We start from the raw sequence: 16,767 nt of genomic DNA on the forward strand, positions 1-16,767 counted from the left end.
GCTTGATTGATGCTGTTATCTTAATTCTGTGCACATGTGTGTTTATCATTGCTGAACTGTTGCATTTATTATCCTTTCGATTACTGTGTTGCTTGTTTCTTTAATAAAACTTTCTTAGTTCTAGTAATCCAGACTCCAACTGACTGATCCATTTCTGCTGGTTTGGCAACCCAGTTATGGGGTACGTAACAGTGCATATTCCTGACCTCATGAGCTTTTGGTGTAGCAGTTTCTACTATTTCATTTAGCCATTCTGCTTTAAATGAACTAGCAGTTCTTTTGTGCTTCACGCCCTTTGTTTCTTTGGAATTCAAAATACTGAATCAATAATTTCTTCAATAAAAACAGTATAAATAAGCCAGTTCTAAAATCTACAGACAAATCATCGCAAACTCCACATTGTCAACACAGTCTGCATCAGAAACCGGAAAAGGAATTGTGATTGTGTACGATCGTGAAATATACTTAACATGCCAACAAGGTAGAGGGTGAGAACCTTTTGTGTACAGTTAACATTCCTTTGTGCACGTGTAGCAAAAGATGCGTGCGTACGCACACACCCACACATTAGAGGAAACATTGGTTGCAGCTGCCACTGTGATCCATCAGCTTGAGGTACAAGCAGGAGAAAACCCAACTGGTTGTTGAGTTGAGGGAGTCCACTGACTCACTGGTGAGGAGTGCCAATGCCTCAATTCGTACCACCGTAAATTGAGAGTTCAAGCTGAAGTAGACCAGGCCATCAGCAAGCTGCAGCACCAAAAGGATATCGGCAGAATCCAGGCTGGACAAGCAGGACTTGGCTGGGGGAAGGCAGCATGTTTCTGGTCCAAGGCCTCAAAGAAAGCGAGGGAAGCCATGGTAGTGGAGGAGGTGATAAAGACAGAGCAGGAGCGCAACAGGATGAAGGCAGTGGCACAGGGCTGTCAGGGAAGCTGGACAACATGGAAGGGCACCATCAACAGGTCATTCAGCTGGCCTGACCTGTAGAATATCCCACAAGCCAGACTCAGCTTTCTCATCAGGGCAACCTATGACATCTTGCCACCAGTGGTTCAGCAGTGAGGATAGCTGCGCCCTGTGTGATACCACCAATGCCAACCTCCAACACATCCTGACAGGATGCAAGACTATGCTGTGATGGTGGCAGAACCAAGTCCTAAAGTAGCTGGCAGAGATCCTAGAGACCTGCAGGCAGGATGCGAGAAGCAGCCTTTCCCAAGTGGGACAACAGCTCATCGCATTTGTTAAGGCTGGTAAAAGCACTGAGTGCACCTGCCCAAGAGCTGCTTCAGGACTCCTCTCCACAGGCAAGGGATGGAACATCAGGGCAGATCTTGGCAGACAGCTAGAGTTCCTACGGAAATCACATCTCTCTGCCCAGACATAGAACTGTGGTCCGCAGCTGTCAAGACAGACCTCCTCATTAAGTTGGCCATCCCATGGGACGAGGGAGTGGAGGCTGCCCACAGGTGGAAGAGGCTGAAGTACCCTGACCTGGCAGCTGAGTGTAAGGGTGCTGGGTGGAGGACTATCATCTACCCTGTAAAGGGAGGATGCCAGGGCTGTCAGCGCATCAATAAGGCTACTCCGTGATATGGCAGTGAGGTTCAGGAGGGCCACCAGACAGTTGGCTGAAGAGGCAGAAAAGAGTCGTCCCTACCACAGCTCCACCATCAGATGTACCAGAGCCAAGGGAGCAAAACATCAATGAGCAGTGGTCTCCAGCTGATGGCCTCAGGCTGACTGAAGGGCACTTTTAGATGTTTGGCAGGCAAGAATACCAAGCAGGAAACATCTTTCTGTAAATCTCATTAAATGTCATAATTCCATTTGCTGATCCATGCCTCAAGCCCATTTGGCTTTCCTACAATGCTCCTGGCATTGAAATACACTATTCAGAACATTAGTCTCACCATGCTCAATCTTTCGACTCCTGACTTCTTTGTATGTAGGCTTAACAACATCTTTTCCCACAAGCACTTCACTATCTGGTTTGGCCCTCTAGTTCCTACACCCCTGCAACATTAGTCTAAAGAGAGCCCAATGATCCAAAAATCTGAAGCCCTCCCTACTGCACCATCTCCATAGCCATCAGTTAAACTGTATTACTTTCCTATTTCTGGCTTCATTAGCATGTGGCATGGGTAGCAATTCTGGGACCACAATCCTGGAGGTCTCGTCCTTTAACTTAGCACATAACTCCCTGAACTCACTTTGCAGCACCTCGTCATCTTTCTTTCCCATGTCCTTGGTACCGATGTAGACTACAGCCTACGGCTTTTCACTCTCCCACTTAAAAATGCTGTGAACTCAATCCGAGATGTCCCCAATCCTGGCACAGATTATCCGAGAATCTGTTCTCCTAACCATTGAATCTCCTATCATTAGAGCTCACCTCTTCTCCATCATTTTCTTCTGAGCTACAAATCCGGACTCAGTGCTAGAGACTCAACAGCTGTAGCTTTCCTCTGCTCGGTCATCCTACTCCCCAACAGTATTAAACCCTGTTGATGAAGGGAGCAGCCACAGGATATCTGCGCTAGCTGCCTATCTCATTTCCCTCTCCTGATGGTCACTCAGTTACCTGTGTCTTGCACCTTGGGTGTAACTATCTCCCTGTATGCCCTGTCGATCAACTCCTCAGGTTTCCAAATGATCCAGAGATCATCCAATTCTTTAATAGTCTGAAAGAAGCCGCAGTTGGATGCACTTCTTGCAGGTTTAATTGCCAATGAAACTGGAGGTCTCCCTGCCTTCTCACATCCCGCAAGAGGAGCATTCCACTATACTGTCTGGCATCCCCACTGTTCTAACTGTGCAAGGAGAAAGAAAGAAAAATTAAATTAAAAATTCTTCCTACAGCCTTCAACTCTCCTCACCAAAGCTTTTATGAGCTAAAGCCTAAACTCACCTCTCCAACACACTATGGCCACTCTGCTTAATCTAATTTCTTTTTACTGGCCCTTGCCAAGTGCCTCATTATGCATAAATGTTGCTGTTGCTGGCAAAACCCACATCTGATACTGTACAATTTACTGAATAGGCACATTCTGTCCAATTTACTAATCTTTTTGAAGAAACCATCCTCAACATTCTACAAATCAAAGGACAAAGGTGTTTAGTTGTAGATGTAGAATAATCATAGAACACTACAGCACAGAAACAGGCCCTTTGGCCCATCCATCCATTCTGAACTATTAATCTGCTTAGTCGCATTGACCTGTGCCTGGAGCATAGCCCTCCATAACGTTCTAACGTTTAACTGTCATTCATTCTTTGGGGCACTCCTCTGTTTTTGTGGCTGTTTGAGAAGAAAAAAGAATTTCAAGATGTATATTGTATACATTTCTCTAACATTAAATGTACGTATTGAACCATACCTCTCCCATCCATGCACGTATCCACATTTCTCTCACAAAATTGAACCCGCATCCACCACTTCCACTAGTTTGTTCCACACTCTCACCACCCTCTGAGGAAGCTCCCCCCCTTGTTCCACTTAAACATTACTGCTTTCACACTTAACTCATGACTCCTACTCCTTCTGCTCCTAGTCTCATCCATCCTCAGTGGAAAAAGCCTGTTTACAATTCCCTATCTATACCCCTCATAATTTTGTATACCTGTATCAATTCTCCCTGCATTATCCTATATTCTAAGGAACAACCTATTCAGCCTTTCCTATAACTCAGTCCTAAAGTCCTGGCAACATCCTTGTCAATTTTCTCTGTGCTTTTTCATTCTTATTAATATCTTTCCTGCAGGTAGGTGACCAGAACTGTGAACTGGACACAATGGCCCAAAGTAGGCCTCACCAACATCTTACACGAATTCAATATTATATCCTAACTCCTGTGCTCAATGTTTTGACTTATGAAGTTCAATGGCCAAAAACTCTCTTTACCACACTACCCATCTGTGACGTCACTTTCAAAGAGTTATAGATTTGTATTCCCAGAACCCCCTGTTCTACAGCCTTCCTGAGTGCTTTACCATTCACCATGCAAGTCCTACCCTGGTTTGTCCTCCCAAATTTGAGACACCTCAAATTTGTCTGCATTAACTTACATCTGCCATTTCACAACCCATTTTTTCAGCTGTTCCAGATCCCATTGCAAACATTAACAGGCTACCCCATCATCCAATACACCTCTAATCTTGATGTCATCCACAAGCTTGCTGATCCAGTTTACTACATTATTTAGATCATTGATATACAGTAGATGATAAACAACAAAGGACCTAGCACCGATCTGTGGCATAACACTAGTCAGTATTATGTGTTATATTTTATCCTGATGTAAATATATATTGGCATTCCTCATTGTTGTCATTAAGATAACTGAAACCTTTACCTAACAATTCTCTAGAAGTATCTGGACCATACAAAGCACGATGCTTCAAGAAGGTATGAGTCCCAAAATATCAACCAAGGATATGCATTTAATAAATACTTTCTTTGCCAAATATATATACATGGCACAGAAACAATTTATGAAAAATACCTTGCACATTATATTCTAACTTTATACAAAAAGATTTGCATGAACAATTTAGGAGTATGTTGATAGTGCAGTTGTTTATAGATAAACAGGTTCTACTGATGCATGTACAAATACCAAAAAATAAATTGATTTACATTTGTGTTGAGCCAAAAATACATCTTTTGTAGATGATGCTGCACCAGTACTTGTGTCAGGAATTGTCCAAGAGAAATTCTGGATGTGTTACTGGTAATTCTGTTGGGCTAGTTGTGCCAGTGACTGCCCCGTGCCTCGACTGCACTCCGACTCAGGCCCTTCCCACAAGGCTACATTCTAACGCAAAACTATAATCTTTATAATGTTATATACCTCTATAAGGTCACCTCTCAGCCTCCTGCACCCAGTGAGAACAATCCCAGCATATCCAATATCTGCTTGTAACCAAACCCCTTTTCCGAGCATTGCAGCGATGAGCACAATACTTTACAGTGCCAGCTGTAAGATCGGGATTCAACTCTCATTGCTCTGTAAAGAGTTGGTTTCCTTTGATTCTCAAGTTTCTTCCCACTTCATATTTCAGAGCTATGAATGCACTGAGGTTCCTCTGTACATCAACTCCACCTTTTACTGTATATATCTGGCCAGCATTAGAGATCCAAAGTACATTACCACACACTTGCCTGGATTAAATTCCATCTGCCACTGCTCCACCCTACTTTCCACTGATCTATTCCCTGTGTATCCTTAGACAACAATTCAAGTCACTTATATATATGACAAACAAGGTCCCAGCACCAATCCCTGTGGCACACCACTGGTTACAGATTTCCAGTCAGAAAAAGACTCATACATCCTCACCCTCTGCCTCCTGTTACCAAGCCAATTGTGGATGCAGTTTGCTAAAACATCATGGATCCATTGTTCTCTAACTTCCTGGACCAGCCCATCATGTGAGGCCTTGTCAAAAGAGAAAAGCTGGGTGGGGGTGGAGGGGGTGGTAGCTGGAGGCTGAAGGGGGGAAGATGAATTTAAAGTAAAATAAATTAGTTCTTCCTTAATGGCAGGGAATACAACCCCATGTAGCATTTGCACTCCCTCAGCTTTAGGTCAGTCAGGCTTCTGTTTGCAGGCTCCTCTTGGGTAACTAACCAACATAGTTGGAAGATGATAAGGACTGCTGCTAATCATTTGCCACAGCCACCTGACTGGACACCATGGTGTTTTGAGATTTTCCTTACATCCTCAGAACAGCTGGCTACCATTACATTTGCACAATAAAAAAGCAGTGCTGCTTTCATAAGTGGAGCTGACAGAAGACCCATATTGTATCAGGTTGTTTACAGGCATTCTTGTGCCGGGATATAGTGGGATGAGTGTGAGTTTATGGAGTATAGGCAAGTGGCAGAGTAGTAGTTGTGAGCTCCTTGAGATGTCCCTTTGGGCCACTGCCTTAGCTACTTTTCTATGATATTGTAAGAACCAGTAAAATATTGGAGAGGGGGCATATATTACAAAATATCAAAACAGTAAAGAACTATAGAAAATCACAAACATGAGAAAATCTGCAGATGCTGGAAATCCAAAGCAACACACAAAATGCATGAGGAATTCAGCAGGCCAGGCAGCATCTATGTAAAAGAGCAAACAGATCACGTTTCAGGCCGAGACCCTTCTTCAGGACTGAGAGGGAAAGAGCGAGATGTCTGAATTCAAAGGTGGGGGAAGAGGAAACAGGCTAGCTGGAAGGTGAAAGGTGAAACCAAGTGGGTGGGAAAGGTAAAGGGCTGGAGAAGAATGATTTGATAGGAGGAGGGAGTGGACAATAGGAGAAAGGGAAGGGGAAATCTATAGAAAGTATCTGAAATAATATCTATTAAAATTGATATTTGTATTATAACCTTTAAATTAAGAAATAGATAGCATTTTTATTTGTCAGATCCCAAATCATTCTAAGGCTTTCTCATGCTTTCATTGTGTTAGAACACAAGAGATCATTCAGTTTATCATAGCTACCTGGCTCTTTGATAAAGCCTTCCAATTACAACCAATTCTTAGCTCCTTTTTCATTGTCATGCAAACATTTCTCTTTAGAATATTTAACAAATTTCCTTTTAAAATATATCACTAAATATGCCTCCACCACCGTTGCACACAGTGCATTTGAAATAATTAAAAAGGTTTTATTTTTTTTTAACCAGGTTTTCTTATAGACTGCTTTATATCCACAGGGATGCCATCGCTGTGGTATCAATAATCCCCTCCGAGGCACTTGAGAACCATAATGGAACAATTTATTATAGTCTTTCCCAAGTATTTAAAATCCTATTACAGAGTTTCTCTTGATATGGAGACATTGATATAATTTTGTCAATGTGACCAACAGGCAAATGTTGATGTTACACATCCAGACCTCTGAAAAATTGGTAAAACTTGTGAAATAATCCCAAGACTCAAAGTCTCTCAAACCCCCTTATCTATCTTCTGGTAATTTCTCCCCTATCCTCTTTCTCTCTTTCTTCATTCCCAATTGTGGCTCAACTCTCACCCCTTCTTTTCTCTTCACCTGTCCAACACCTCCGATTGGTGCCCCTCCCCCTTTCCTTTTTACCATCCACTGTCTTCTCCTATAACATTCCTTCTTTTTCAGCCCTTTACCTGTTCCTCCTATCACTTACCAGCACGCTCATTCCCCCTCCCCAGGTCTCACCTATCACCTGCCAACTCCTACTCCTTCCCTTTCCCCCACCTTCTTAATCTGGCTTCTCCTCGCCCCATTTACTTTCCAGTCATGATGAAGGGTCTCAGCCCAAAGTGTCGACAGCTTATTCCTCTCCATAATTGCTGCCTGACCTGCTGAGTTCCTCCACCATTTTGTGTGTGTGTTTCTCTGGATTTCCAGCATTCTACAGAATCTCTTCTGTTTAAATACCATTAGTTTCATTATGGTAATTAAGTACAGTGGAGTCTAGTTAATTGGGACACAATGGGTTCAGTACATTTTGGCGCAATTAAGTAGCTGTCTCAATCAGACAAAATTTCATGGAAATAGTTGACACATATAAAAAAAAACTACTATTTAAATTAATAACAAATTATGTATTTGAATGAAATACAGAACAAATTGGAACACTAACAATACTGCAACAGTACTATAAAACTGTAATTCTTAATAGCTATCAGCTGAGGAATTTGTCCAGTGTAAGCTACCACGTTCTTTTGATTGACTGTAAATTAACTAAGTTAGCGCAGACATCTAGTGCTGATAATGGACAGCCTTCATACAATGTTTTTGACAATTGCATCCTCTAAATCTTAATTTTCATTGTAACATTCAAGATGATTGTCAATAACGTCAAATTCTTTGTAGTTCCCAACTTGCTAAAGGAGTGAAATAGTTTCATTTTCACTCCCAGCTATTTCTGACATTGGCAAGCCTGTACGCTTGAAACGATAGTGAGCAAATTTGTGGTACTACTTACGTTTGTACTTTTCATCAACTGTTAGTACAAAGATCACTGCTTTTTGAACACAAACACACATACAACTGATGCAATTTTAAAAATGTTCACTGTAAGCACAGTGTAGTGTTTAACAACCACATAAATGCATGTGATTAAAGCTAGTTAGAAACTTTGACAACAGTCTCCTGTCCCAATTAAGCAGCACAGTGTCTCCAATAAATGAAGTGAATCCCAGCTATTTTCTCAAATAGTTTTTGTTCTTTAAGAGTTGTCCAAAATAAGTGGTTGCCCAATTAACCAGAATCCACTGTACTTCCAATAACAGTGCACAGCAAAACAAAGGAAGAAATCAACCACCAATTTCTAAATAAAAATTCTTTACTTAAAGCCAGCTCACAAACAAGTAGTTACTTACCCTGTGCCTAGTGAGTGGCCCCAGATGTAAACAGAACTCTTACCACTCCTCTCTTTCAACCAATTGTAGGTGAAGATTGCATCTGTGGTCATTCCACTCTCAGAGGGAGTTCCTTTGGAGTCTCCCCAACCTGTATACAAATTACAAATCAAAATTAGGGAGCGCTTTCACACACCTTCAGTATCTGATTTAACGTTGATTCTGAAACATAACACATTTAATTTTAAAATGGAAAGCAGCCTGATAACTTCAAAGAAACTCAAGATTAACTTGTTTTCTAAGTTGCAATTTTGTTCCTATTTGTTCAAACTGCTACTAATGTACAACAGACTGTATTATTACAACAAAATATGTTATCAAAAACCAGTGCAATTTAGAAGGCATAAAGCAGTATGCACACCACCAAGCGGGAATTAAAGCATACTCAGAATAAATCCAAAATTACATTGCATGAGAACATAAGAAAATGGATGGGCCAAGTGTTCCCTCGAGCCTACTCTGATGATCTTTTAACAACTCCGTATTCTATCTCTCAATTGCTTTCAAACTGTAAAATCTACCAATCTCTGCTGTTAAATATACCCAAGAACAGAGTAGCAAATATAGTCTTATAATTTACAAAGTCTCAGTGAGGAAATTGCTCCTCAGCTCAGATGTAAATGGTTGATTGACTCTTTAGTGCAAGACTGTGTCTTCAATAAACGTGGACACAAGTGATCCTCTCATCAACTGATTTAAACTATAAAAAAGTGAAGGTTCAAGAACCACCAAGACACCAGATAATTTTCCATAGCATTGAAAATAACTCACTTCTGCCTCCTCTTATGTTAATACATCAGCCCCAAACTTAGGGGCTGTCATCTGTATAACAATCTCTTGCACGACACTCTTTTGAATGCTCATTTACACTACACACTGTTTTTCCTCTTTACAACCAGCTTGTTTCATCTTCAAAAATATTTACTTATCCAAAAACTGCGTTCAAAAACCATGATAAAGGAGTAATCAGTCCTCCAATTCATAAGAAATAAATGCGGGAGTAGGCTTTTCAGTCCTGCATGTCTGTTAGGCAATTCAATAAGATTAAGGCCAATCTTCAGTGTCACTTTCCTACATTAACCTGAACATCTTATTCTCTAATAGTCTACTGACTTGCCTTCAATACTGCAGACAATGAACCTCCAATACCCTCAAGTAGAGAATTCCAAAGATTCACCAGCATCTGCAGAGAAGAAATTTCTTCTTGTTTTTCTCGTCCCTTCATTTCCACACCATGACTCCAAGTTCAGACATCCCAACCAGAGAAATACCAACTTTACATTTACCCTGTCAAGCCCATAAGAATTTGGCACTTTTCAGTAATACGGTCTTTCATTCTTCCAACCTCAATATGATATAGGCTCCATCTATTTAATTACTATAAATTCACCACCCCAGAAATCAATCTGGCAAGGCTTCATTGCATTCCCTCTATTGAAAGAATATCCTTCCTAGTTGAGGAGAATAGAACAATCTATGATATTCCAAATGTGCTTTCCTTAAGGTCTTATACCATTGGAGTAAAACATCTCTACCCTTGCTTTTAATTTTTCCTGCAATAAAGGCCAACAAACCATTTCCCTTGCTAAATCTGCATCACACACAAAATGCTGGTGGAATGCAGCAAGTCAGACAGCATCCATAGAAAGAAGCACAGTTGACGTTTCAGATCGAGACCCTTTGTCAGGACTAACTGAAAGAAGGGATAGTAAGAGATTTGAAAGTGGGAGGGGGAGGGGGAGATCCGAAATGATAGGAGAAGACAAGAGGGGGAGGGATAGAGCTAAGAGCTGGAAAGTTGATTAGCAAATGGATACAAGGCTGGAGAAGGGAGAGGATCATGGGACAGGAGGCCTAGGGAGAAAGAAAGGGGGAGGGGAGTGCCAGAGGAAGATGGAGAGCAGGCAAGGAGTTATTGTGAGAGGGACAGAGAGAGAAAAAAAGGAAAAAAATAACAAATAAATAAATAAGAGATGGGGTAAGAACAGGAAGAGGGGCATTAATGGAAGTTAGAAAGTCAAAGTTCATGCCATCAGGTTGGAGGCTACCCAGACAGAATATAAGGTGTTGGGGCATGGAATTAAAATGTGTGGCCACTGGGAGATTCTGCTTTCTCTGGTGGACAGAGCATAGGTGTTTAGCAAAACGGTCTCCTAGTCTGCATCGGGTCTCACCAATATATAGGAGGGAGCACCGGACGCAGTATATCAGACCAGCCGACTCGCAGGTGAAGTGTCGCCTCACCTGGAAGGACTGCCTGGGGCCCTGAATGGTGGTGAGGGAGGAAGTGTAAGGACATGTATAGCACTTGTTCCGTTTACAAGGATAAGTGCCGGGAGGGAGATCGGTGGGAAAGGATGGGGGTGGGGGAGCGAATGGACAAGGGAGTCGCGTTGGGAGCGATCCCTGCTGAAAGCAGAAAGGGGGGGGAGGGAAAGATGTGCTTGGTGGTGAGATCCTGTTGGAGGTGGCGGAAGTTACAGAGAATTACATGTTGGATTTGGAGACTGGTGGGGTGGTAGGTGAGGACAAGGGGAACCCTATCCCTAGTGGGGTGGCGGGAGGATGGGGTGAGAGCAGATGTGCGTGCAATGGGAGAGATGCGTTTGAGAGCAGAATTGATGGTGGAGGAAGGGAAGCCCTTTCTTTAAAAAAAGGAAGACATCTTCTTTGTCCTGGAATGAAATGCCTCATCCTGAGAGAAGATGCAGCAGAGACGGAGGAATTGTGAGAAAGGGATGGCGCTTTTGCAAGAGACGGTGGGAAGAGGAATAGTCCAGGTAGCTGTGAGAGTCTGTAGGCTTATAGTGGACATCAGTAGATAAGCTGTCTCCAGAGATAGAGACAGAAAGATCAAGAAAGGGGAGGGAGGTGTTGGAAATGGACCAGGTAAATTTGAGGGCAGGGTGAAAGTTGGAGCTAAAGTTGGAGACGCGTGCTGAGCTTGTTGATTTCATTAACTTTGCCTCCAACTTTCACCCCACTAGGGATAGGGTTCCCCTTGTCCTCACCTACCACTCCACCAGTCTCCGGGTCCAACATATAATTCTCCATAACTTCCGCCACCTCCAACAGGATCCCACAACCAAGCACATCTTTCCCTCCCCCCCACCCTTCTGCTTTCTGCAGGGATCACTCCCTAAACGGCTCCCTTGTCCATTCATCCTCCAATCCCTTCCCACCAATCTCCCTCCCGACACTCATCCTAGTAAGCGGAGCAAGTGCTACACATGCCCTTACACTTCCTCCTTCAACACCATTCAGGGCCCCAGACAGTCCTTCCAGGTGAGGCGACACTTCACCTGTGAGTCGGCTGGTGTGATATACAGCGTCCGGTGCGGCCTTCTATATATTGGTGAGACCTGACGCAAACTGGGAGATCATTTCACTGAAAACCTACGCTTCGTCCGCCAGAGAAAGCAGGATCTCCCAGTGGCCACACATTTTAATTCCACGTCCCATTCCCATTCTGATATGTCTATCCATGGCCTCCTCTACTGTCAAGATGAAGCCACACTCAAGTTGGAGGAACAACACCTTATATTCCGTCTGGGTAGCCTCCAACCTGATGGCATGAACACTGACTTCTCTAGCTTCCGTTAATGTCCCTCCTCCCGTTCTTACCCCATCCTTTATTTATTTATTATTTTCCCCCTTTTTTTCCCTCTCTTTTTTCTCTCCCTGTCCTTCTCACGATAATTCCTTGCCTGCTCTCCATCTTCCTCTGGCTCTTCCCTCCCCCTTTCTTTCTCCCTAGGCTTCCCATCCCATGATCCTCTCCATTCTCCAGCCTTGTATCCCTTTTGCCAATAAACTTTCCAGCTCTTAGCTCTATCCCTCCCCCTCCTGTCTTCTCCTATCATTTCGGATCTCCCCCTCCCACTTTCAAATCTCTTACTATCTCTTCTTTCAGTCAGTCCTGACGAAGGGTCTCGGCCTGAAACGTCGACTGTGCTTCTTCCTATGGATGCTGCCTGGCCTGCTGCGTTCACCAGCATTTTGTGTGTGTTGCCTAAATCTGCATGTTAACTTTCAACAATTTAAGTACAAGGATACACTGGTCTTCCAAAAACCAGCACCTTTCAAAATCCCATCATTTAAAATCTAACTTTCTATTTTACTATCTAAATGGAGGACCCCACATCTTTCTAAATTATTTTCACACTATATTGCCAAACACTCTGCTATTCAATTAACCTGTCGATATCCTCCTAAATCCTTTTCAATCCAGGAAAGTGTGAAGTGATTCACTTTGGAAGGTCAAACTTGATGGCAGAGTAGAGGGTTGTTGGCAGGAGTGTGGAGAAATGGAGGGATCTTGGGTCCACATCCATAAATCCCTCAAAGTTAAGAGTGCAAGTTGATAGGGTAGTTAATATTACAGGTGTAATACATTGTAAGGTTTCATTGCTAATGTAGTGGCTCCTATGTAATGTTCCACTGTTAAGGTAATGGGTTTCTCTGTAGCAGCAATGTTTGTGTTATGACTAGAGATAACGGGACTTTGGAATGCAGGAGCTATCCAATGGGAGAAATGTTGTTCTTTCTTGTGTCTGGGAGCCGGGTTTTTCGCAGTCTTTCGTCAGGGAGCAATGGAGAGAGAAGACATGAATGGTGAGTTGGAAGACCACTGGACAGAGTGCACTCAGGAGCGAGGGTCCGAGGGCCAGCTGTGCTTGGAGGTCAACGGGAACAAATAAACGAACAGTGAGCTCCCAAAGATGAGCAATAGACTTTTTCCTTAAAATGGGCCCTTTTACTTTTTATTTTCTTTATAAATCTTAATCTGGATAGAGGGTTAGTAAAGTTCAATCACTTAATTGCCTATGATGTACTGTCTGATATTTTGCGGTGCGGATTTGTAACCGGGCAACATATCACGCAGCATCCACACAAACGAGATTTCTCGGTTTGGCGGGGCCAGAAATTGTTTTCTCCTAGACAAACACGTGCTGGCTGAGCCGGAGGGTTACAAAGGTATTAATCCTCAACAATAAATGATAAGTTAGGCACAGAGACAATGTGTATTTACTGACAAATATCTTTATTGCCTCAGTTAACAAACATGTGAATTTACAAACCTAATATCTGTGTGTGCAGACACTAGGTCTCAATGACCCTCCACCAAACAGTCAAAGGATAGAAAAATACCCAGGAACTCGAGTCTACACTGGCCAAGCATTCCTATTGATTCCGATGTGGGCTCATCCACCTTTGCGATAGTTGGTCTCCACAAAGTTATCGCTGCCCGTGCTTCTGAAATCTCCATTCCTATCCTTTTCCTTATTAGGTCAATCTATTATCTTTAAGCTCAGGCTCAGGCTCATCTGACTGACCTGTGTCAGCTTCTCATTGGATCTAGCCCAAGACTACAAGCAATATCACTTTATGACTCTTCCTCCAAACTTGTGCCTCTGGTAACTTCCTTTGCTCTTTCCAAGTCATTTGGGTTCAGGCTACTTCAGGTTACAGGCTGATCTTTCTACATGCCTGCTAATTTTATATAACCAAGTAAACAGTTTCTTACACGGAAACTGTCCCCTGTTCAGCATATCATCAACAGGAGATTCATTGTGTCCATGTTCAATTGCTCTGAATAAACCATCCCTCAGCAAGAACCAGCTCACTAAACAGTTCACAAAAGGCAGCTGCAAGAACACTCTCACAAAATAGCAACCTCCATTCCTGCAACCACATGACAAGAACAAAGACATCTACTTTGTCTGCTTCCATTGCCCTTGCCTCATTTATGTTCACTGATCTGCAGATTTTAGTTCTTTCTGTCCAACATTAATATGGTGCCACACACACACAATACTGGAGGAACTCAGCAGGCCAGGCAGCAAGTATGGAAAAGTGTACAGTCAACATTTCGGGCCAAGACCTTTCATCAGGACTGGAGAAAAAAAAAGATGTGGAGTCAGTGTAAGAAGGTGGTGGGAGGGGAGGAAGAAACACAAGGTGATAGATGAAACCTGAAGGGGAGGGTAGGGGTGAAATAAAAAGCTGGGAAGTTGATTGGTGAAATAGATACAGGGCTAGAGAAGGGGGAATCTGATAGAATTCAATTGTCCCAGCTCTTTACTTCACCACCCCTCAAAATATCATGAAGTTATGCCTCCCTTGTATTCCTTCCTGGGAGGAAGGTGCTGGCTGTCCACTCTCTCTATGCCTCATCATCTTGTGCACCTATCAAGTCACCTCTCATCCACATCCCCCTCCTCTCCAAAGAGAAACGCCCTAATTTGCTCAATCTACCCTCATAAGACACGCCCTCCAATCCAGGCAGCAACCTGATTAATGTCCTCTGCAACCTTTCTAAAGCTTTCTAAAGCTTATGAGTTGATCAGAATTGATGCAATATTTCACAGAGCTGCACGTTACCTTGCGGATCTTGTACTCACTCCCCTGACTTCCTCCCCTCCCCCCACCTTCTTAATGTGACTCCTCATCGTTTTTTCTCCTGTCCCGAAGAAGGGACTCGGTCCAAAACGCGGAGTGTACTCTTTTGCGTACGTGCTGCCTGGCCTGCATAGCTCCCCCAGTGTTGTGTGTGCGTTGCTGGGATTTCCAGCATCTGCAGATTTTCTCGTATTTGGAATTAATACGGTGTCTGGTGTGTTGACCTTCAATAGTCAGGGGAGTGAGTACAAGATCTGCAAGGAAACGTGCAGCTCTGTGAAATATTGCATCAGTTCTGCTCATATTATAGTAAGGATGTGGAAGCTTTAGAGAGGTTGCAGAGGACATTAACCAGGTTGCTGCCTGGATTGGAGGATGTGTCTTATGAGGGTAGATTGAGCAAGTTAGGGGGCTTCTCTTTGGAGAGGAGGAGGATCAGGATGAGAGATGACTTGATAGATGCACAAGATGATGAGGCATAGAGAGAGTGGACAGCCATAATCTTCCTCCCAGGCTGAAATGGCTAATACAAGGGAGGCATAACTTTATGATGTTTTGAGGAAAATATGGGGAGGGATGTTAGAGGTGGCTTTGTTTAATGCAGGGAGTAGTAAGTGCTTAGAACGCACTGCTGGGGTGGTAGTAGAGGCAGATACATTAGGGACATTTAAACAGACCCTTAGATTGACACGTGGATGAAAAGAAACAGAATTTCAAAAGGAAGTCTCACGTCAGGATTCCAAGGGCTTTCATGCATGCTTATAAAATGAGCCTGAATGTCACGTCCAAAAACCAAATGCTCAATATAGGATGACTCAGCACATTTCCACTAATCGCACCCATTTGTGGCATGTTGATAAATCTTTAAAAAGTAGGCTGAGCTTTTAATTTAGCTTTTAGGTACATTTTTTCTATATATCAATTACAGCAGATTACTATTATATATAGTTTGTACAATTAATTAAAACTGGATAATTCACAGGTGAGACAGTACACTGATTAAAAAAGATAACCCATTCTCGGATATATTCATGAACTAGTTATACCTTTTAAGCACATTACAGAATACTTCCTAACATGCAATTCTTAAAAAAATTATTTCTAAACCTGAAAGATGGATGTTGAGGCTTTGGATAGGTTGCAAAAGAGGTTTGCCAGGGTGCTGCCTAGATTAGAGAACGTGTGCTATAACAAGAGATTGGACAAACCTGGGTTGTTTTTTCTGGAGCTGTGAAGGCTGAGGAGAGATCCAGTCTAGGCTGAGAAGATTATGAGAGGCATAGACAGAGTGGACAGACGGTATCTTTTCCCCAGGGTTGAAATTTCTAATGCCACAAGGCATGCATTTAAGGTGAGAGGGGGCAAGTTCGAGCAGATGTAAAAGGCAAGTTTTTATCTCATCCCACAGAGAATGGTGAGTGCCTGGGGTGGTGGAAAAGGCAGATACATTGGGGATTTTTAAGGAACATTCAGATAGACACATGAATGTGAGGGAAATGAAAGGATAGGGGAATTGTATAGGCAAACTGATTAGTGCATTTGTTTACTAATTTAATTGATTTGGCACAACATTGTGGGCCAAAGGGCCTGTTCCTGTGCTGCAATGTTCGATATTCTATGTACCCAGCTGTAGTGGTTTATTGAAAGTGTTGTGGTCAATAATAGACCAAAAATGTCTGCATAGAAACTTGTTTAAAAAAACATCAATTTTGCATACTAGTGCAATTTTAAGCACAATTTTCACTCTGAATATTGACTTCACTTCAAGTAGAAATGCTACAACTTGACCTCTTCTGATCCCTTTCACTATGTACATAACAACAAAAGACCCCAAATAAGACAAAGGAGCAGAATTAGGCTATTCCATCATGTCTGATTTATTATCCCTCTCAATCCTATTCCCTTGCCTTCTCCCCCTAACCTCACTAATCAAAGGCCTGTCAACCTTCGCCTTGAATAGATA

General features: G+C 42.7%; 1 protein-coding gene across 3 annotated transcripts in view; it reads right to left on the reverse strand.

The window, feature by feature from the left end:
• Positions 1 to 16,767, reverse strand: part of abhd12 (abhydrolase domain containing 12, lysophospholipase) — a 177,143-nt gene that overhangs the window by 60,152 nt on the left and 100,224 nt on the right. For all 3 annotated transcript variants that reach the window (XM_072265674.1, XM_072265675.1, XM_072265676.1), the window contains exon 8: positions 8,364 to 8,493. In XM_072265674.1, coding sequence (XP_072121775.1) covers positions 8,364 to 8,493 — 130 coding nt within the window. The remainder of the gene's footprint in view (positions 1 to 8,363; positions 8,494 to 16,767) is intronic.

This window comes from Mobula birostris, chromosome 8, assembly GCF_030028105.1.
Source record: "Mobula birostris isolate sMobBir1 chromosome 8, sMobBir1.hap1, whole genome shotgun sequence".
Lineage (NCBI taxonomy): Eukaryota > Metazoa > Chordata > Chondrichthyes > Myliobatiformes > Myliobatidae > Mobula > Mobula birostris.